The 19,855-nt window shown below is 43.9% G+C and overlaps 2 protein-coding genes across 3 annotated transcripts in view; both read right to left on the bottom strand.

The window, feature by feature from the left end:
• Window positions 1-592: 592 nt before the first annotated feature.
• On the bottom strand, window positions 593-3,012 carry LOC311142694 (transcription factor Sox-19a-like). Of its 2 annotated transcripts, XM_084178352.1 has the most exons (3): window positions 2,916-3,012; window positions 2,103-2,688; window positions 593-1,824 (listed from the first exon to the last, which is right to left on the bottom strand). In XM_084178352.1, exons 2-3 carry the CDS (start codon window positions 2,684-2,686, stop codon window positions 1,518-1,520), a joined length of 891 nt encoding a protein of 296 aa, XP_084034478.1. In that variant the 5' UTR covers window positions 2,687-2,688; window positions 2,916-3,012; the 3' UTR covers window positions 593-1,517. The 2 variants fall into 2 exon arrangements, with proteins under 2 accessions (XP_084034478.1, XP_084034477.1); XM_084178351.1 differs by having other exon boundaries at window positions 2,103-3,006.
• Window positions 3,013-13,136: 10,124 nt separating this feature from the next.
• Window positions 13,137-19,855, bottom strand: part of LOC311142390 (eukaryotic initiation factor 4A-I-like) — a 55,100-nt gene continuing 48,381 nt past the window's right edge. The window contains exon 11 of the mRNA XM_084178039.1: window positions 13,137-14,246. Coding sequence (XP_084034165.1) covers window positions 14,102-14,246 — 145 coding nt within the window. The 3' untranslated portion in view covers window positions 13,137-14,101. The remainder of the gene's footprint in view (window positions 14,247-19,855) is intronic.

Genomic DNA, 19,855 nt, shown 5'->3' with positions numbered 1-19,855 from the left:
CAATATTTTATAAAAAAATATTTGAACTAACTGTCTTCAGTTAAGGAAATTGTTTTGTCACAATAGGTTGTTGAGTTCCGCTAATATGAATCCATGGCCTACCCTAGGACATTCCCTAGCCTAGCTTGACTAGTCAGTCAGTGATGTGATGGCAGACCTTATTTCCATGAGAATGGTGAGGGGCAGGGAAAGGGTTAAGCCTGGACTGTGGGATAAGGAAGAAGGGGCACTCAATGCAACGCTAATTTTCTGCCCCATGGGGCACCCAGAGAAAAGAGGACAAAGCCCGCCATAAGACACGCTGAGAACCACGGTTTACTGTGTGCACCTGCATGCTCTAAAGCAGTGAGAGAACAATGAGATTTACCGAAACGGGTAATTATGCTCTGGAGTTGGATGGCCTTCCACTCTCCTTTTCTGTTGGGAAAGAGAAACGGGCAAAGGCCTGGAGAAAGTTTCTCCTGTCTCTATGTTAAATCATATAGGCCTTGAATTTATTCCACGGTTGCATTGGTAGACTTTAGTTATGTTTTATGTAAATGGTGTTAGTTTAGGAATTTATCATAGGCACATTATGTGACAGTAGAAAATAGAAAAATAATAACATTCTTTATTACTTTTTTTTTTTACATAATTGTTGTCAAGTGACTTGAAATAACAATACTCTTACTAGAAGGTATTAATAAAAACATTCAATACATTTCACAACTGTAAATAAGGCCTGAACCTCAGAAAAGCAGCATTGATTTAAACTAAACACTAACAAAATCCTCAAATATTGGTTCCGTTTTGTGTTTCAAAAAGTGGAAAAAACCAACTGCTGTTTAACTTTTATATAAATTACAGGGTGTAGACCCATTTAGAGGTAAATTCCTTTTCTGAACGGATATAGAAATGGCAGTTGTCTGAGAGAAACATTTGGGATTGTCAACGTCAAAGCCATTTTGTTCAGAATTCATGAAAACAAAATGTAATACGTCCACTCCAACTTTTTGAGTTCCCATTGCAGTCATTAAAACTCTTTTAGACGGTGGGTTTAGAGAAATAGCAGAATGGGACAATTTCTGGGGGTTTGCAATCACTCATAACCATCAAGGCATTCCAACTGGAACGTACACTGAAACCATTCAACCAATCAATGACCAATGATGACATCATCATCTTGTCACACAATATTGTCCGTGTCAGTCAGTGAATGATCTCATCTTTGTATAAAAATTAATATTATTTTCTTTCTTCAGTCCCTGCACGTTTACTGACCCCATTGGGCTGCCACCAGTCAATCCCAGCATATCAAGTCAGATCAGGTTGTTTGCCAACATCCATCCTTCTGGACTTCCACAATATCAGTGTCAGATCCAGGAGGTCAGATGTGGATAAGGGGCTCCAACAAGAGTTAGGAGGGGAGTCGACAGCACTTCAACCAGCATGATACAAGGTTGTTTGAATCAGTGTAATGTCTCAGTTCAGAGGTGTGCGAGTTGGTGAGTTCAGCTTAGAGGTGCGTGAGAGTGAATTCAAAGGTGGGTGAGTGGAGCTGACCCTCCCAGGTAATGCTGCTGGATGTTTGCTGCAGAGACGGAGTACCCTCTCTGGGCCTCTGAGGCATCTCCCCCAGGCATGTACATGCTGATCATGTCCCTGAGATGTTCTCCCTGGACACCACGCTGGGTCTGGTGCTGCTGGTGGGCCTGGTGATGGTGCTGCTGGAGGGGGCTGTGGGGCCCGGTGGGGGAGGGGGACATGCTGTGGCTATCAGACTGCTGCTTCACCATGGACATCACTGGGCTGACCTGCTGGGGGCTGCTGCTGTAGGACATGGGGCTGGGGGCGAGAGATTGGAGATTGGGTTACAAATCAATTGAGACAAATTAACGAGAGTAACTAGGACTTCAAAAAGTCACAAAGGGGTCACTGACCAAAAATAAATGGACAAGATGGGAATAGACTATTAGCGCCAATAAAACCACCTGGCCATGGGTTTTGTTGATTCAATAACAGCTTAGGCCTATAACTGCCATTTGTACATTGGAAAGAAAATATAGGTGAATACACTGTAGACAGCAATTCAAATCACAGAAAAGGTAACAATCTAGACTCACCTGTATGCGTTGGCACCATTCATGTAGGCTTGGGCCTGGGCCATGCTGGACTGATACTGAAGTGCTGACAGGTCGTAGCGGTGAAGCTGCTGGCTGTAGCCGAGTGCCTCGCTCTGCATCGCCGCAGTGTAGCCCCCTGTGTGGCCCCAGCCATATGCATCCATTCTGGGGTTTCCAACTTGTCCCTGAGCCGCGGACGCACTCAGCAGGTGGTTACCGGCCGACATCTGATACTGCGCGGCTAGAGTATTGTTCTTCGGAATCGGTTTGGTTTTACGACGGGGCTTGTATTTGTAGTCTGGATAATCCTTCATGTGCACGGCGCGGAGGCGCTTTGCCTCGTCAATGAAGGGCCTTTTCTCGGCGTCTGTAAGAGATTTCCACGCGACACCCAGTCGTTTGGATATCTCAGAATTGTGCATTTTGGGATTTTCCTGAGCCATTTTCCTTCGCTCACCGCGAGACCAGACCATGAAGGCATTCATGGGCCGCTTGACTTTGTCCATCGGGTCAGGTTGGATTGCCGGTGATTTGGAACCTGTGTGGCCACCCCCGTGCCCCCCTACTCCGTTCGCAGGTGGCATTCCTGTTCCAGGATGATGTGAGGGAACAGAGGACTTGAGTTGGTGCTCTATAATGTTATACATATTTACCATAAACGAAATATACAAAGTTTGAACAGAGTTTTAAAATTACACCTGCTGTGTAATGTCAACCAAGCATCCCAAGCCGCAAGTTGAAAACAATAATAATAAAACAAATTGTCAGAGATGGAAACAAAATCTGAGCAAAAACATCCTGCTACCAACTCACTATTCAGATGCAGGCCTTTAAGCTACAATGAGAAGAGCGATCTAGAGATACTGCTGTAGAGTTCCTTCTTGAAATCAAAACTCCCTCTCCCACTGGTAGCTGGTGATTATAAAACTTCTACACAAGCAAATCTGCTCCTAACTTCCCTCCCTCCAGCCCACTCATTTACATCACTATAGAAGGGGTGCGGTGAATTTGGAATGCACTTGAGTGAATATGAAGAGAGGAGGAATCGCTGTGGGAGGGAGGAAGGGCACCCTTCTCTCTCGCTCTGCAATACAAACTACAAACTTTAGTTTGTTAAACTGATTATATAGTTCTTGTTTATTTAAGATAAAGAATCGTTTTGTTTCAGGCTTCTCTCCATAACATTGGCCAACAGACATGTTTAAGGCAAGGGAGGGAGGAGGCAGGGAACCCTCACCCAATTCTCTCTCCAATACAAACTTCAAAAAAACTAGTTTAAATGTTCAGATTCATCATTCTTATTTACTTAAGGTACATAATATTTTTATTTCAGATCTTTCTCCATAATATTGGCCACTACATTAATGACACCTGTTGACAATAATCAAAATAAGTTTAGGCTTTTCAATTCAATGTCATATCGGAATGACATCTGTAGCATATTGGAAAGACCTAATAACATATTACAATGTACATTCCATTGGATTCCATTGTCAAATGCCTGGTAGGCCTATTTTTTCAGAGAGAAAGTATGTCAACAAAACAGGATCCATTTCACAGTATAGCCCATGCATGGTCCATGCCCCCTCTATCCAGTAGCAGCTCCCTGCTGTTCTAAAATGAGGCTAGGTGTGACATTACTAGTAGCTACCCATTACACTTTATTCTAGTTTCTATGGTCACCACTTTACACCTCCATTGTGGGTTAGGTGTTTGCCCATAGCCATCCATCAGTAAATAGCTCATTCATTATGCTTTGCAGGATTAAGAGTCAGTGTTTGAATTGAGCTGGTGCCCACCGGTGTACCGGCACCTCTTATAGAATACAGGCAATAAAATATGATATGTACTGACACCTACATATAAAGTCTGCTGGGCCGGCACCCAAAACGAGTGCTAACTGGCACCTACGATTTCAGTCCACTTCAAGCACTGAGTAGAGTGATACAAGTAGAATGATAGAGTGATACAATCAAATAGGATGATGACAAATATAACAAAAAAATTGACCACAATGTGCACAACAATCCCAGTCCCCCTTGGCATCAGGGAGATTTGGTTGGTTGAGAGATCGATCTGTTAATTTGGACTGAAAGTCCACAATAATACAGCCATTATCCAATCTATTTGGACTAGCTAGTTCCAATTGCCAAGATAATATAGCCATTATGCAATTGATTTGACTATTTGTACTTGGAGTATGCCTCCCCTATTGTGCTAGGGTCATTCATATTGTGAGCAGAAGATGGGGGAAATAGAGGAAACACATTTATGTCTCCTGGTGTTGTGATGGTGACAATCAATTCAGCATTAAAGTGGACAAATAAAAGACCGACAGGACAGAGGGGGTGAGATTTGAAAGCCTCGAGCATTATATACATAAGAAAAAAATTAGATTGGCAATGACAGATTTGAGGCAAAGGAAAATGAAGTGAAGAGGTAGAGGGGAAGAAAGAGATGGAGGCCAAGAAACAGAGAGAGTTGCACAAACAAAGGGTTGGTGATGGGGGGTTGGTGGTTGGAAGAGAAAGTCCTCAGAGACAAGCAGATTGAAAGTCGCTCTATTCATCGCTCTCTCCTCCGGCTCTTCTCATGTAAATTGGCCCTGCGGTCTCCCAGCTATCCGTCACAGGGCAGAGGAACCCAGGCAGGGCCCTTTACGAGCCTCCCGCACACACAATTGCCCTGCCAACAATTGGGGTGCCAGTGGGGGGTTGGGGGGTCACGGTTGGGAGGCCAATCCTGGTGAGAGAAATACTGAAGGCTGGATACCGGAGGGGCGGGGGTGGGGGTGGGGGGGTGGGGGGGGAGAAATTAGAGGAATGGCCACCTACACTGAGCCAGAGAAGTATACATTGGTTTAGGTTGGTTGCGTTTAATAACATAAGGAAAAGTGATGAAATGACAACACGAACAGTGTGTGAGAATGACGAGAGGCTGTTTGATGCCATTCTCAACTGTAAAAAGTTTAGAGGGTGAGGATTTGTTTCTTCTTGTGAAAGAAATAGGACGCTGACATGCTGTTACCTCCTATACCTCTGATTCATGTAGACTTGTTCAATTGACATGCTGAGAGATCTTTAAATTGGGCGGTAGTCTATAGACCTACAACATTTCTAAGGAGCACTTAGGCCTATTCCGGACAAACATAAAGACACCCAGCAGAGATAATACAAATTGTAGAAATATATTAGAAAATAATTTCAGGAAAACATGAATAAAATCTTTGATTTAGATTACATGGAATTATTCACCTGATCCCCTTTATGACTGTCAGTAACTCCATTAGTAACTAGTCCAGTTATACATTTGTATAAATTCTAACTCATGATGGTCTTCAGTGGGCGGCAGGTAGCTTAGTGGTTAAGAGCGTTGTGCCAGTAACCGAAAGGTCGCTGGTTCTAATCCCCGAGCTGACTAGGTGAAAAATCTGTCGATGTGCCCTTGAGCAAGGCACTTAATCCTAATTGCTCTGGATAAGAGCGTCTGCTAAATGACTAAAAAATTTTTTTTTAAAAATCAATATGACACTTGAGACAAAGCCGTTGTTCAAAGTCTTTCTGACTTATCTACCACCTTGGGTCCATCTCTCTCTTTTGTGGGTGCATTTAAACATAAAAAGTGATTTGTAATGTTTTAACATCTAAATGCCTGAAGGATAGGCACTGCTGAGTAAAGCAGCAGCGCTGTATGGAAGGCACCCAAGATTGGACAGTATTTGGAATCCATCTGGTGGCAGATACAGGTATAACAACCCCATTATCATAATACATTTGTTTTTCCTCTGATACATAATGTCAAGCAAGCCGTAACATTCTACATTCTATTCCTAAAATGAGACTGGTCAAGCATAGTACATTTGCCAAACCTCAAGACTATATTTTGAATAAACAAAATGTGATTAAGTGCACTCTGTGTGGGGATCAAATCAGATCAACTGCAGATATCCAAAGAAGCAGAACATTTGTATTAAATCAAAGACATCCACACTTACATAGAGCAGAATCTAATGTAGAAATGATTATTACATTGTTTCTGTTAAAAAATACTTACATAAATTATTTAAACTAGCTAACAACGCTTGCATGATTATTGCTGTTGTTTCATTAAGTTCCAGCTAGTCTACAACGTCAATATTGTTGATTACGTTTGAGCAGACATCGTAAAACATTTGCAGGCAGAGCTGATCTGATTGGTCAAAAGACCAGTTGGTGGAAAAAGAATTAGGCTGCCTGTGTAAATGCAGCCAAAGTTGCTCACAGTACAACATTTGCCTAGTCCTAGAGACAATCTGAGAATGCATCTGAAAACAAAATATATGGGCTTTACAAGACAAGCATGCAATCCTTTCATGGCCCCATTATGTATGCAATGAATCCCTCTGCATGACCATTCAGATGTTCCAAAAAACAGGATCATTACATCTCCCAATATGGGTCAAATTGAGGGAGTTCGATTAAGCTGAACCTCAGTGCACCGGTCTATGGCCCGTGACATGAATGTGCAAAAATGGTGAGGGAGGAGCGCCCTTCTCAAATTGAACAGTAATCTGCACCGCTCTGTCATATTGTTAACAAGGCAGCATGGTGCATCATTTAGAAACATACAACATCTCTTTTCCACAAAATACACTATATATACAAAAGTATATGGACACCCCTTCAAATTAGTGGATTCGGCTGTTTCAGCGACACCCATTGCTGACAGGTGTATAAAATCAAGCACAAAGCCATACAATCTCCATAGACAAACATTGGCAGTAGAATGGCCTTACTGAAAAGCTCAGTGACTTTCAACGTGGCACCGTCATAGGATGCCACCTTTCCAACAAGTCAGTTCGTCACATTTCTGCCCTGCTAGAGCTGCCCCGGTCAACTGTAAGCGCTGTTATTGTGAAGTGGAAACATCTAGGAGCAACAACAGCTCAGCTGAGAAGTGGTTGGCCACACAAGCTCACAGAACGGGACCGCCGAGTGCTGAAGCATGTAGCGCGGAAAAATCGCCTGTCCTCAGTTGCAACACTCACTACCGAGTTCCAAACTGCCTCTGGAAGCAACTTCAGCAGTGGTTAAGAGCGTTGTGCCAGTAACCGAAAGGTCGCTGGTTCTAATCCCCGAGCCGACTAGGTGAAAAATCTGTCGATGTGCCCTTGAGCAAGGCACTTAACCCTAATTGCTCCTGTAAGTCGCTCTGGATAAGAGCGTCTGCTAAATGACCAATTATTATTATTAAGAACTGTTCGTCGGGAGCTTACTGAAATGGGTTTCCATGGCCAAGCAGCCGCACACAAGCCTAAGATCACCATGCACAATGCCAAGTGTCGCCTGGAGTGGTGTAAAGCTCGCCGCCATTGGACTCTGGAGTAATGGAAACGTGTTCTTTGGAGTGATGAATCACGCTTCACCATATGGCAGTCCAACAGACAAATCTGGGTTTTTGGCGGAAGCCAGGAGAACGCTACCTGCCCCAATGTATAGTGCCAACTGTAAAGTTTGGTGGAGGAGGAATAATGGTCTGGGGCTGTTTTTCATTGTTTGGGCTAGGCCCTTAGTTCCAGTGAAGGGAAATCTTAACACTACAGCATACAATGACATTCTAGACGACTCTATGCTTCCAATTTTGTGGCAACAGTTTGGGTAAGGCCCTTTCCTGTTTCAGCATTACAATGCCCCTGTGCACAAAACGAGGTCCATACAGAAATGTTTTGTCGAGATCGGTGTGGAAGAACTTGACTGGAGTGCCCTGTTCCTCAAACCCATCGAACACCTTTTGGATGAATTGGAACGCCGACTGCGAGCCAGGCCGAATCGCCCAACATCAGTGCTCGACCTCACTAATGCTCTTGTGGCTGAATGGAAGCAAGTCACCCACAGCAATGTTCCAACATTTAGTGGAAAGCCTTCCCAGAAGAGTGGAGGATGTTATAGCAGCAAAGGAGGGACCAACTCCCTATTAATTGATTTTGGAATGAAATGTTCGACGAGCAGGTGTCCACATACTTTTGGTCATGTAGTGTATATGTTCGAATTTTGACATCCGGTTCCGTTGGCATGCATTGAAACGTGGGGCCTTTTCGTGGCTTTCTTTTGTAAATTACCATGAATGAATGGACTTATTTCCTAAAACGTGTTATTTCCTAATACTAAACATCATATTAAGGTGTGGGACATTCATTGTGTGACAAGAAATAACTAGCAGGTCTGTTTCGCTCCAGCAGCTAGAATTTGTCTGTCCACTGTGGGAACATGGCGGCTCTCAACACCAGACAACAGAAAGAGATTGTTTGTGAGAAGATTACATCCGCCCTCGACTTACCATTAAAAATGTTAAATAAATAATTGGCAGTGCTCACTGCTAAAGTGGATAACTTTTCAACTAAAGTGGAAAGTCTGAACAAGACATCCAATGCAACAGAGGTGTTACTCCATTACCTGGAAAGGATAATCATACTCCTAAAAGAGAAAACGGAAAATGATTCCGTTAAATTCAATGTGCGGGTCACAGGAGTTGAAACTGGTGTGGAAGCAGGCAACCCAACTTCCTTCATGAGACTGCGGTAAAGTTAGCTTCATATTAAAGATTCAGACTTTGCTCATCAATACCTCTTTAACAGAATTAGCCAGGATGAAATAAATGACATATTCTGAATCACCTGATGATAGCGAACAAGCTACACCCTTATTCTCGGTTCCGTTCTGTTTTCAGTCCATTTATATTCATTTCGATGGCAGGGACCATCTTAAAAGTGCAATTGGAACCTAGAAAAACAACCACATGACATAGAACTCTCAAGCCAACTGTAATATTTATTTTTTACTTTGGTGATTTTCAATCAATTTAATTTGACTTCCTTAAAACTTCAATCGCTTCCACCCCATAATACTTTCATGAAGACACATTTTTTTCTATATATTTTATATCATTTAATGTCTAAAATACTTCCTATACTTCAATAGCTTTAACCCAATATGACTTGCATGAATACAACCAACTGTTATTGGTCCAGGGACCCCTTCCTTCCAATCCACAGCAATTACTTTTGAGCTTTTTGACTTTGTCTATTTTTTTATAAATGTTAATTGTTTTTACATATACTTCCTTAAATCTTTAATTACTTCCATCCCATATGAGTCATATTACTCGCAATTTACCCCGCTTCATTGAATTTCTTCACTTTGACATGAGGAGCACTGGCGAAATGGGGCTTTTCTCCTTTGAATATTTGTCATTTGGTTGAGCCACATGGCCGAGTAGACCTATTTCCGGCTTACAGACTGGCTGTCAGTCGCCCTATCTAGTCATCAATGTGCTACGCACTACTTACCTGGAGAAGAGGGAACCAAGGTCCTTCAACTGGGGTGGGCATCCTCTTCCTACTGCTTGTCTCTGTCCGGCACTCGGAGACACCTGAGGGCAACACAAGAGGGATTATTCGACTGGGAATCGGATGGTAGCGCCCTCGGCCACTGTATGGAAGCATGAGCTTTGCCGGTGTGAGTGTGTGTTTGTGAGACTTGTTACCATTCCGCCCCGTGCACCTTACCAAGTGTGCGTATATGTGTGAGTATGGGTGGATGTGTGTTGTGAGCGGAAGTCACTTTCATTACCGTGCCATCCCTTGTTTACTCCCTTCGGCCTGCACTTTCGTCAAGAGTGCCCTCATGCTCTGACGACCGTCTTTGTTCCTCCTGGCCAGAGCCGGGGATTTGTTTGAGCCACATTCATCTAATAGACCCCTTGTCTACTCCCTTTGGCCTGCACTCTTTACGGATCTAGTCATCATGAGGGTAATTATTACCCCAGAGTCCCCGGAACATGGGAAACACTTTTCTTTCAATGAATAGGAGGTGCATCATATGTGCCTTGCCTGTGTGCCTCTCATGGTTAGTTTCTCATACCTCTCTTTGCAAACTCTAGAGGGTATGGACCTGGCTCGTGGACCTGTTTTGTAAGATGGCCCTCCGACCTGCAACTGTCTTTTATGGTAATATGTGTGTTCCCCTTCTTGTAATGTATCTTATTGCCCCTTTTACTATCATCCTGGGCTAAGGTTTCCTTACGAGTCATAGTTACTCCCACCGTTTACCTGTGCTTCATTGAATTTCTTCACTTTGACATTCAGAACACTGGGCAGAAATCACATCGTGTCAACACCCACCTCGGGCCTTCGCGATGCTTTGTTTTAATTAAACAGTCGGATTCCCCTGGTCCGCACCAGTTCTAAGTCAGCTGCTAGGCGCCGGCCGAGGGGACCCGCCAGAGACCCCGCGCGAACGGGGCCGGCGAGCGCCGTAGCTGGGGAGATCCGCGAGAAGGGCCCGGCGCGCGTCCAGAGTCGCCGCCGCCAACCGCCGGACAAACCCCCCACCGGTCCGCCTTCGGCCCGCTGGCGGACACCGCTCCGACGAACCCCTGCACGCAGCCACTTGCGAGACCACGCACGAGAGCCTGTGAAACGGAGCGACTTCTCCCCCAGCCGCGGCTCGAGCCCCGCTTCGCACCCCAGCCCGACCGACCCAGCCCTTAAGAGACAATCCTTATCCCAAAGTTACGGATCGGACTTGCCATACATTGTTCTAACATGCCAGAGGCTGTTCACCTTGGAAAGATGCTGTGGATATGGGTACGGCCCGGCACGAGATTTACCCTCTCTACCCCAGATTTTCAAGGGCCAGTGAGAGCTCACCGGACGCCGCCGGAACCACATCGCTTTCCAGGGCTTTTTATGTCTAAAATATTTCCTATACTTCAATAGCTTTAACCCAATATGACTTGCATGAATACAACCAACTGTCGTGACTTCTGCAGAGGCCCCATTGCAGTAAATGCTGTACGGCCCATGCAGACGCCAGAATGACCATAAATTGGTTAGTGGGCAAGTGAGCATTGTCAAAATCAAAATCAAACCCTCAAGTAACAAATACACTTACAAAACTCCATTTTGGACCGACTTTATGAACAAAAGTATCCTATTTACACTTTGTAGTCAATTTTGACACTAGAATATACAGTGGGGAGAACAAGTATTTGATACACTGCCGATTTTGCAGGTTTTCCTACTTACAAAGCATGTAGAGGTCTGTAATTTTTTAACATAGGTACACTTCAACTGTGAGAGACGGAATCTAAAACAAAAATCCAGAAAATCACATTGTATGATTTTTAAGTTATTAATTTGCATTTTATTGCATGACATAAGTATTTGATACATCAGAAAAGCAGAACTTAATATTTGGTACAGAAACCTTTGTTTGCAATTACAGAGATCATACGTTTCCTGTAGGTCTTGACCAGGTTTGCACACACTGCAGCAGGGATTTTGGCCCACTCCTCCATACAGACCTTCTCCAGATCCTTCAGGTTTCGGGGTTGTCGCTGGGCAATACGGACTTTCAGCTCCCTCCAAAGATATTCTATTGGGTTCAGGTCTGGAGACTGGCTAGGCCACTCCAGGACCTTGAGATGCTTCTTACGGAGCCACTCCTTAGTTGGCCTGGCTGTGTGTTTCGGGTCGTTGTCATGCTGGAAGACCCAGCCACGACCCATCTTCAATGCTCTTACTGAGGGAAGGAGGTTGTTGGCCAAGATCTCGCGATACATGGCCCCATCCATCCTCCCCTCAATACGGTGCAGTCGTCCTGTCCCCTTTGCAGAAAAGCATCCCCAAAGAATGATGTTTCCACCTCCATGCTTCACGGTTGGGATGGTGTTCTTGGGGTTGTACTCATCCTTCTTCTTCCTCCAAACACGGCGAGTGGAGTTTAGACCAAAAAGCTCTATTTTTGTCTCATCAGACCACATGACCTTCTCCCATTCCTCCTCTGGATCATCTAGATGGTCATTGGCAAACTTCAGACGGGCTTGGACATGCGCTGGCTTGAGCATGGGGACCTTGCGTGCGCTGCAGGATTTTAATCCATGACGGCGTAGTGTGTTACTAATGGTTTTCTTTGAGACTGTGGTCCCAGCTCTCTTCAGGTCATTGACCAGGTCCTGCCGTGTAGTTCTGGGCTGATCCCTCACCTTCCTCATGATCATTGATGCCCCACGAGGTGAGATCTTGCATGGAGCCCCAGACCGAGGGTGATTGACCGTCATCTTGAACTTCTTCCATTTTCTAATAATTGAGCCAACAGTTGTTGCCTTCTCACCAAGCTGCTTGCCTATTGTCCTGTAGCCCATCCCAGCCTTGTGCAGGTCTACAATTCTATCCCTGATGTCCTTACACAGCTCTCTGGTCTTGGCCATTGTGGAGAGGTTGGAGTCTGTTTGATTGAGTGTGTGGACAGGTGTCTTTTATACAGGTAACGAGTTCAAACAGGTGCAGTTAATACAGGTAATGAATGGAGAACAGGAGGGCTTCTTAAAGAAAAACTAACAGGTCTGTGAGAGCCGGAATTCTTACTGGTTGGTAGGTGATCAAATACTTATGTCATGTAATAAAATGCAAATTAATTACTTAAAAATCATACAATGTGATTTTCTGGATTTTTGTTTTAGATTCCTTCTCTCACAGTTGAAGTGTACCTATGATAAAACTTACAGACCTCTACATGCTTTGTAAGTAGGAAAACCTGCAAAATCGGCAGTGTATCAAATACTTGTTCTCCCCACTGTATGTTTGACTAATATCGATGCTACATAGGCCGTTTTCTATCAGAGAAGTGGTTTATTGCCTTCAGTTGCGTGCTTTTAGAAAGCTGAACTTGAAAATGGACTGTGATTGTCAAGTAACTCATATCATGCATTTATTTCAGGGCTATCTGGCTAACTCATTGATCCTGCATTCTGGAACAAAAAGATCCCACCTTGTCTAGCGTATTTTGTTTTGTCGGCATTTGGAAAGTTTGGAAAGTACCGAAAAATGTTCCGTTCCATCAGGCCTGTCATGGCATTTTTTATGCAACATGTACTTCACTCGCATAAAAAGTTTGGTTGGAAACCTGGTTAGTGTCGACAAAAAAACTGGACAAGTTAATGGAAACATAGCTACTGATCGTAATAAGAAAATAAATAACTGGCAAAACAAATGCATTATTTATTTGGTAACTTTATTTAAGTCACCCCCCTCCCCTAATTTGTAAAATGAAACCAAACTAATGAATAAAAAAAGGTGTGGAAAATAAATATAATGTTTATACTGGAATATAATTTAATGTAGTCCATCAAATATCTTTGCACCCAAAGCAAAACTCCCAATAGCCCCCTCTGTACACCTTCAGTTTCTCCCCAAAAATGCCAACCCTTGTGAAATGTAAATTATACACTTCAGAATTAAATAGGTTGTTTTATATTATTCAGTCAAAATATCCACCAACAGTTTGTCTGGCTTACCACTCATTAACAGTATTCAAATGAATAGCTGTACTTTCGAGGCACATACAAAATTAATTTAAAAAAAAAGATTAACAATGTCATCCTTTGTTTGTTTAAAAACTCTCCTGCAGAAAATCTACTGCATATCAGCAATGGATAGTGATACAATATAACAACTCAGATGCAAATAAAGACTGCAACTGCATAGTGCAATCCCCATTCCCCAAAGAAGTCACCATTTCCTATTGAAATGGAGTCCCAAGGGGTCCTTGCATACAACATAAGGACATGAAGTCTGCTGCTAATGCAAACATACTGATCCTCATCTGTGGCCAAGTAAATATACAATTCTTGATTTGTATTATGCAAGGCTAGCAGGAGAGGTGGTCTCTTTCCTTTAAGCCATAGAAAACCAAATGAGTGGGGCTGAGCTGAGGGACTGAAGAGGGCATGGAAGAGGAAGGAAACCGGGGGTTCCCCTACCCCATTTAAGAGCGCAAAATTGGGATACACGGGAGAGGCTTGGATAGGTGGGAAGATAGGTAGGAAATGGGAGATTTTAGAGAATGGAGATTGAGGAATTGGGGGGAGGGGGGGGGGAATAGTTAGATGATGATGATAGTGGTCTGTAGAGTGTGAAGGGACCACCAGCAGGCAGGGCGCCAGAGGCTAGGTGCTCTACTCTAGATCAGGTCAGCCACATTCATGGGCATCTCTTCTACTGTGGTGTTGTAGAATGTCTCAATGTCCCGGAGTGTGCGCTTGTCCTCCTCAGTCACCATGTTGATGGCAACACCCTTCCTGCCGAAACGGCCTCCTCTCCCGATCCTGGCACACAACAAGCAAAGACAAGGTTAATATGAACCCTGACGATTTGCATTTATAATTAAAACAGTATTGAAATAAACAAACCAGGAGGAATGTGAGCAGGAAAATATAGAAAACTCTGGAAATGTCAAAAAAAGCAGGAATTCCTGATTAATTTGCTGTATGACTAGTGCATGCATGCCCCTAGGGTGGCAACAAATTCTACGGGTGGAATTCAAACCAGAGTTAAGCGCACGCAAATTATATATAATTCCCTTTTTATGCACTTCTCTCTACGCATATTCTGACCTTTAATTTAAGCACGAGAATAGCATGCTATTCATACGCTATTTGTTTGGGGTGGAGATCCAAAAAAAATGAAGTTGTGGCAGAGGTGTCTTTACAGATAACTGAGCTCTACTTAATTCCCTCATAATTCCACCACCTTTACGCACGATGAATAAGGTCGAGCAACCTGTCAGTTCCAAGTGGAACATCTTTATTTTTTCTAATAGAAATAACACCATTCTCCATGCACTGTAATTTACAAATTGATAAGCGCTATTGATTAGAGCTAGGTAAATGAGTAAGTCGTTTGGATAAGGGGATTGTAAATATATCTAAATGTGAAACCAGTCATATGGTAGCAAACTGAAGCATATCAACATATCACCTTTTCCACAGTGAAGTTCTTGAAATGCTGGCCTTATAACTTGGGGTGAAATTTGGAGACCCAAGCTTATAGGCTTCCGTAGCCATGCGCAAATGACAGTATAACGCCAAACCTACAGAGTTGATTTATGATTTCTAGAATGTTTTAATTACAGTGAGCTCCAAAAGTATTGGGACAGTGACACATTTTGTTGTTTTGGCTCTGTACTCCAGCACTTTGGATTTGAAATGATACAATGACTAGGAGGTTAAAGTGCAGACTATCAGCAGACCTTTAGGGTATTTTCATCCATATCGGGTGAACCATTTAGAAATTACAGAAATCTTTGTACATAGTCCCCGCATTTTAGGGGACCAAAAGTATTGGGACAAATTGACTTATGTGTATTTTTTATTTAAAAAATGTATCAAGATCAGAGTATTTTTAAATCTACCAATTGGTGCTGAAAAGGAGACGAATGCGTGTATTTACATGGCTTTCTTTCACTGATCCATAATATTCTGATGCGTTAGTGAGTGTTGAACATTTTAATTAAAAAGGTACAGCCAATTTAAAGGGATGGCATTAGATAAATGTACTGAAAACCTTATTGAAAACTACACAAGACAATCTGTTGACCAGAAAGTGGAACGGTTTCAGCAGGTTTTTTTTCTTCTGGTTAGGCTATCGATTTCTGGCTCCCTTGAAACATTTATGGGTCTTAATTATTTAATCAAACAGCATGCTTAAAGCATCAGACAAGTTCAGTACATTTAGTTGATTTTATTAAAAAAACATAAGGTGTGGGTCTATACAGTGAGGGAAAAAAGTATTTGATCCCCTGCTGATTTTGTACGTTTGCCCACTGACAAAGAAATGATCAGTCTATAATTTTAATCCTCTCCTCCCTTTCTGCATCCTTTGACTCTCTGTGTCCCCTATCCTCACGGCCGGCTCGGTCCTCCCCTCCAGCTCCGTGGCTTGATGACTCATTGCGAGCTCACAGAACAGAGCTCCGGGCAGCCGAGCGGAAATGGAAGAAAACTAAATTCCCTGCCGACCTGGCATCTTTTCACTCCCTCCTCTCTACATTTTCTTCATCTGTTTCTGCTGCTAAGGCCACCTTCTACCACTCTAAATTCCAAGCATCTGCCTCTAACCCTAGGAAGCTCTTTGCCACATTTTCCTCCCTCCTGAATCCTCCCCCCCCCCTCCCCCCCTCCTCTCTCTCTGTGGATGACTTCGTCAACCACTTTGAAAAGAAGGTTGACGACATCCGATCCTTGTTTGTTAAGCCTAATGACACTGCTGGTCCTGCTCACACTGCCCTACCCTATGCTTTGACTTCTTTCTCCCCTCTCTCTCCAGATAAGATCCTGCGACTTGTGACTGCAGGCCGCCCAACAACCTGCCCGCTTGACCCCATCCCCTCCTCCCTTCTCCAGACCATCTCCGGTGACCTTCTCCCCTACCTCACCTCGCTGATCAACTCATCCTTGACCGCTGGCCATGTCCCTTCCGTCTTCAAGAGAGCGAGAGTTACTCCCCTTCTCAAAAAACCAACACTCGACCCCACTGATGTCAACAACTACAGACCAGTATCCCTTCTTTCTTTTCTTTCCAAAACTATTGAGCGTGCCGTCTTTAGCCAACTCTCTTGCTATCTCTCTCAGAATGACCTTCTTGATCCAAACCAATCAGGTTTCAGGACTGGTCATTCAACTGAGACTGCTCTTCTCTGTGTCACAGAGACTCTCCGCACTGCTAAAGCTAACTCTCTCTCCTCTGCTCTTGTCCTTCTAGATCTGTCTGCTGCCTTTGATACTGTGAACCATCAGATCCTCCTCTCCACCCTCTCCGAAATGGGCATCTCCGGCGCGGCTCACTCCTGGATTGCGTCCTACCTGACCGGTCGCTCCTACCAAGTGGCGTGGCGGGAAGCTGTCTCCGCACCACGTGCTCTCACCACTGGTGTCCCCCAGGGATCGGTTTTGGGCCCTCTCCTTTTCTCCCTATACACCAAGTCACTTGGCTCTGTCATATCCTCACATGGCCTTTCCTATCATTGCTACGCTGACGATACACAACTAATCTTCTCCTTTCCCCCTTCTGATCACCAGGTGGCGAATCGCATCTCTGCATGTCTGGCAGACATATCAGTATGGATGACGGATCACCACCTCAAGCTGAACCCTGGCAAGACGGAGCTGCTCTTCCTCCCCGGGAAGGACTGCCCGTTCCATGATCTCGCCATCACGGTAGACAACTCCGCTGTGTCCTCCTCCCAGAGTGCGAAGAGCCTAGGCGTGACCCTGGACAACACCCTGTCGTTCTCCGCCAACATCAAGGCGGTGACCCGCTCCTGCAGGTTCATGCTCTACAACATTCGGAGAGTGCGACCCTGCCTTACACAGGAAGCGGCGCAGGTCCTGGTCCAGGCACTTGTCATCTCCCGTCTGGACTACTGCAACTCGCTGTTGGCTGGGCTCCCTGCCTGTGCCATTAAACCCCTACAACTCATCCAGAATGCCGCAGCCCGTCTGGTGTTCAACCTTCCCAAGTTCTCTCACGTCACCCCCCTCCTCCGCACACTCCACTGGCTTCCAATTGAAGCTCGCATCCGCTACAAGACCATGGTGCTTGCCTTTGGAGCAGTGAGGGGAACGGCACCCCTGTACCTTCAGGCTCTGATCAGTCCCTACACCCAAACGAGGACATTGCGTTCATCCACCTCTGGCCTGCTGGCTCCCCTTCCTCTGCGGAAGCACAGCTCCCCCTCAGCCCAGTCAAAACTGTTCGCTGCTCTGGCACCCCAATGGTGGAACAAGCTCCCTCACGACGCCAGGACAGCGGAGTCACTCACCACCTTCCGGAGACATTTGAAACCCCACCTCTTTAAGGAATACCTGGGATAGGCTAAAGTATTCCTTCTAACCCCCCCCCCAAATTGTAAAGTGGTTATCCCACTGGCTATAGGGTGAACGCACCAATTTGTGAGTCGCTCTGGCTAAGAGCGTCTGCTAAATGACGTTAATGTGCCCTTGAGCAAGGCACTTAACCCTAATTGCTCCTGTAAGTCGCTCTGGTTAAGAGCGTCTGCTAAATGACTAAAATGTAAAAATGTAAATGTTAATGGTAGGTTTATTTGAACAGTGAGAGACAGAATAACAACAAAAAAAACCAGAAAAACTAATGTCAAAAATGTTATAAATTGATTTGCATTTTAATGTGTTTTTCTTGATTTTTTTGTTGTTATTCTGTCTCTCACTGTTCAAATAAACCGACCATTAAAATTATAGACTGATCATTTCTTTGTCAGTGGGCAAACGTACAAAATCAGCAGGGGATCAAATACTTTTTTCCCTCACTGTATATGGAAAAGTACACGTTTAAAAATGTAAACCAATCGATTGGTCGAAAGAAAAGACCACTCTTGGTCGACCAATATTGTTTTGGGTCGGGGACAACCCTAATCAATACAACCAGTCACTACAAAGAAACAGGCATCCTTCCTAACTCAGTTGCCAGAGAGGAAGGAAATCACTCAGGGATTTCACGAGGCCAATCGTGACTTTAAAACCGTTACAGAGTTTAATGGCTGTGATAGGAGAAGACTGAAGTTGAATCAAAAACATTGTAAGAGCTTCGCACACCTGGATTGTACAATATTTGCACATTATTCTTTCAAAATTCTTCAAGCTCTGTCAAGTTGGTTGTTGCTAGACAGCCATTTTCAAGTCTTTCCATAGATTTTCAAGCGGATTTAAGTCAAAACTGTAACTAGGCCACTCCGGAACATTGAACGTCATCTTGTTATGCAACTCCAGTGTAGATTTGGCCTAGCGTTTTAGGTTATAGTCCTGCTGCAAGGTGAATTTGTCGCCCAGTGTCTGTTGGAAAGCAGACTGAACCAGGTTTTCCTCAAGGATTTTGCCTGTGCTTATAGCTGTAGTCCATTTATTTTTATCCTAAAACACTTTGTAGTCCTTGCCGATGACAAGCATACCCATAACATGATGCAGCCACCACCATGCTTGAAAATATGAAGAGTGGTACTCAGTGTTGTGTTGGATTTGCCCCTAACATAACACTTTGGAGAATGGTGTCCACTTGGAACTGACTTGTCGCTCAACCTTATTCATTGTTTCATCACGAGTAGAGGTGGTGGAATTATGAGGGAATTAAGTCAAGGTCAGAATACAGCATATCTGTAGACGCAGCTCCGCCACACCATTTCTGTGAATAGCATGCTATTCTCATGCTTAAGTTCAAGGTCAGAATACGCATAGATAGAAAAAAATTGCATAAAAAGGAAATTACGTTCAATTTACGTGCGCTTAACTCGGGTCGGAATTCCCCCCTAATTGATTTCAATGGGGCTTTCTCCATTCTGATTATTTATACTGTTCAATCAAAATAAATACTCTGCATTTGAATCAATTTCTGCACTCCTTTGAGATCATTTCCACACTGCTACAATGGGTGTGCACAATATGGGCCCAAAAATCTAGGCCTTAATATTTAACAAAAATTGCAATTGCGATTTAGATCAAAACACTTGGGTGAACTGATGAAATCATGGAAATAGAATGATTATTCTAATTCTATAGTTAGAATATAATAGTGGGCACTTTGAATACAGTGTTTGACATGACAACGAATGAAAAAGCCAGGGAGAAATTATTGTTACAGGGTAGGAACCAAAGTGTTGGTCAGTGTTTCCTAGGGGACCCTATAATTTAGCTACATTAAAATGTTCTCTCTTAGCTACTTCATGTAGCTAACATATTCATGGTTCGCCTATTCCTCTCTGATTTAGAAGATACTGTTGGACAAACACAATAATGATCTAGGCCTACACCAGCACTGGGATCAGGCTGTATTAGCTAGCTACGTTTGCTCCGACTCAGTACACTTATTAGCTAACTAGCGATTAGCATTAGTGGCTAAAACTATACAATTTTAGCAACAACTTGCT

This window comes from Coregonus lavaretus (assembly GCF_964263955.1).
Source record: "Coregonus lavaretus genome assembly, chromosome: 15".
NCBI lineage: Eukaryota > Metazoa > Chordata > Actinopteri > Salmoniformes > Salmonidae > Coregonus > Coregonus lavaretus.
Note: the sequence above shows the minus strand (reverse complement) of the source record. Positions and strands in the feature narration are given on the sequence as shown.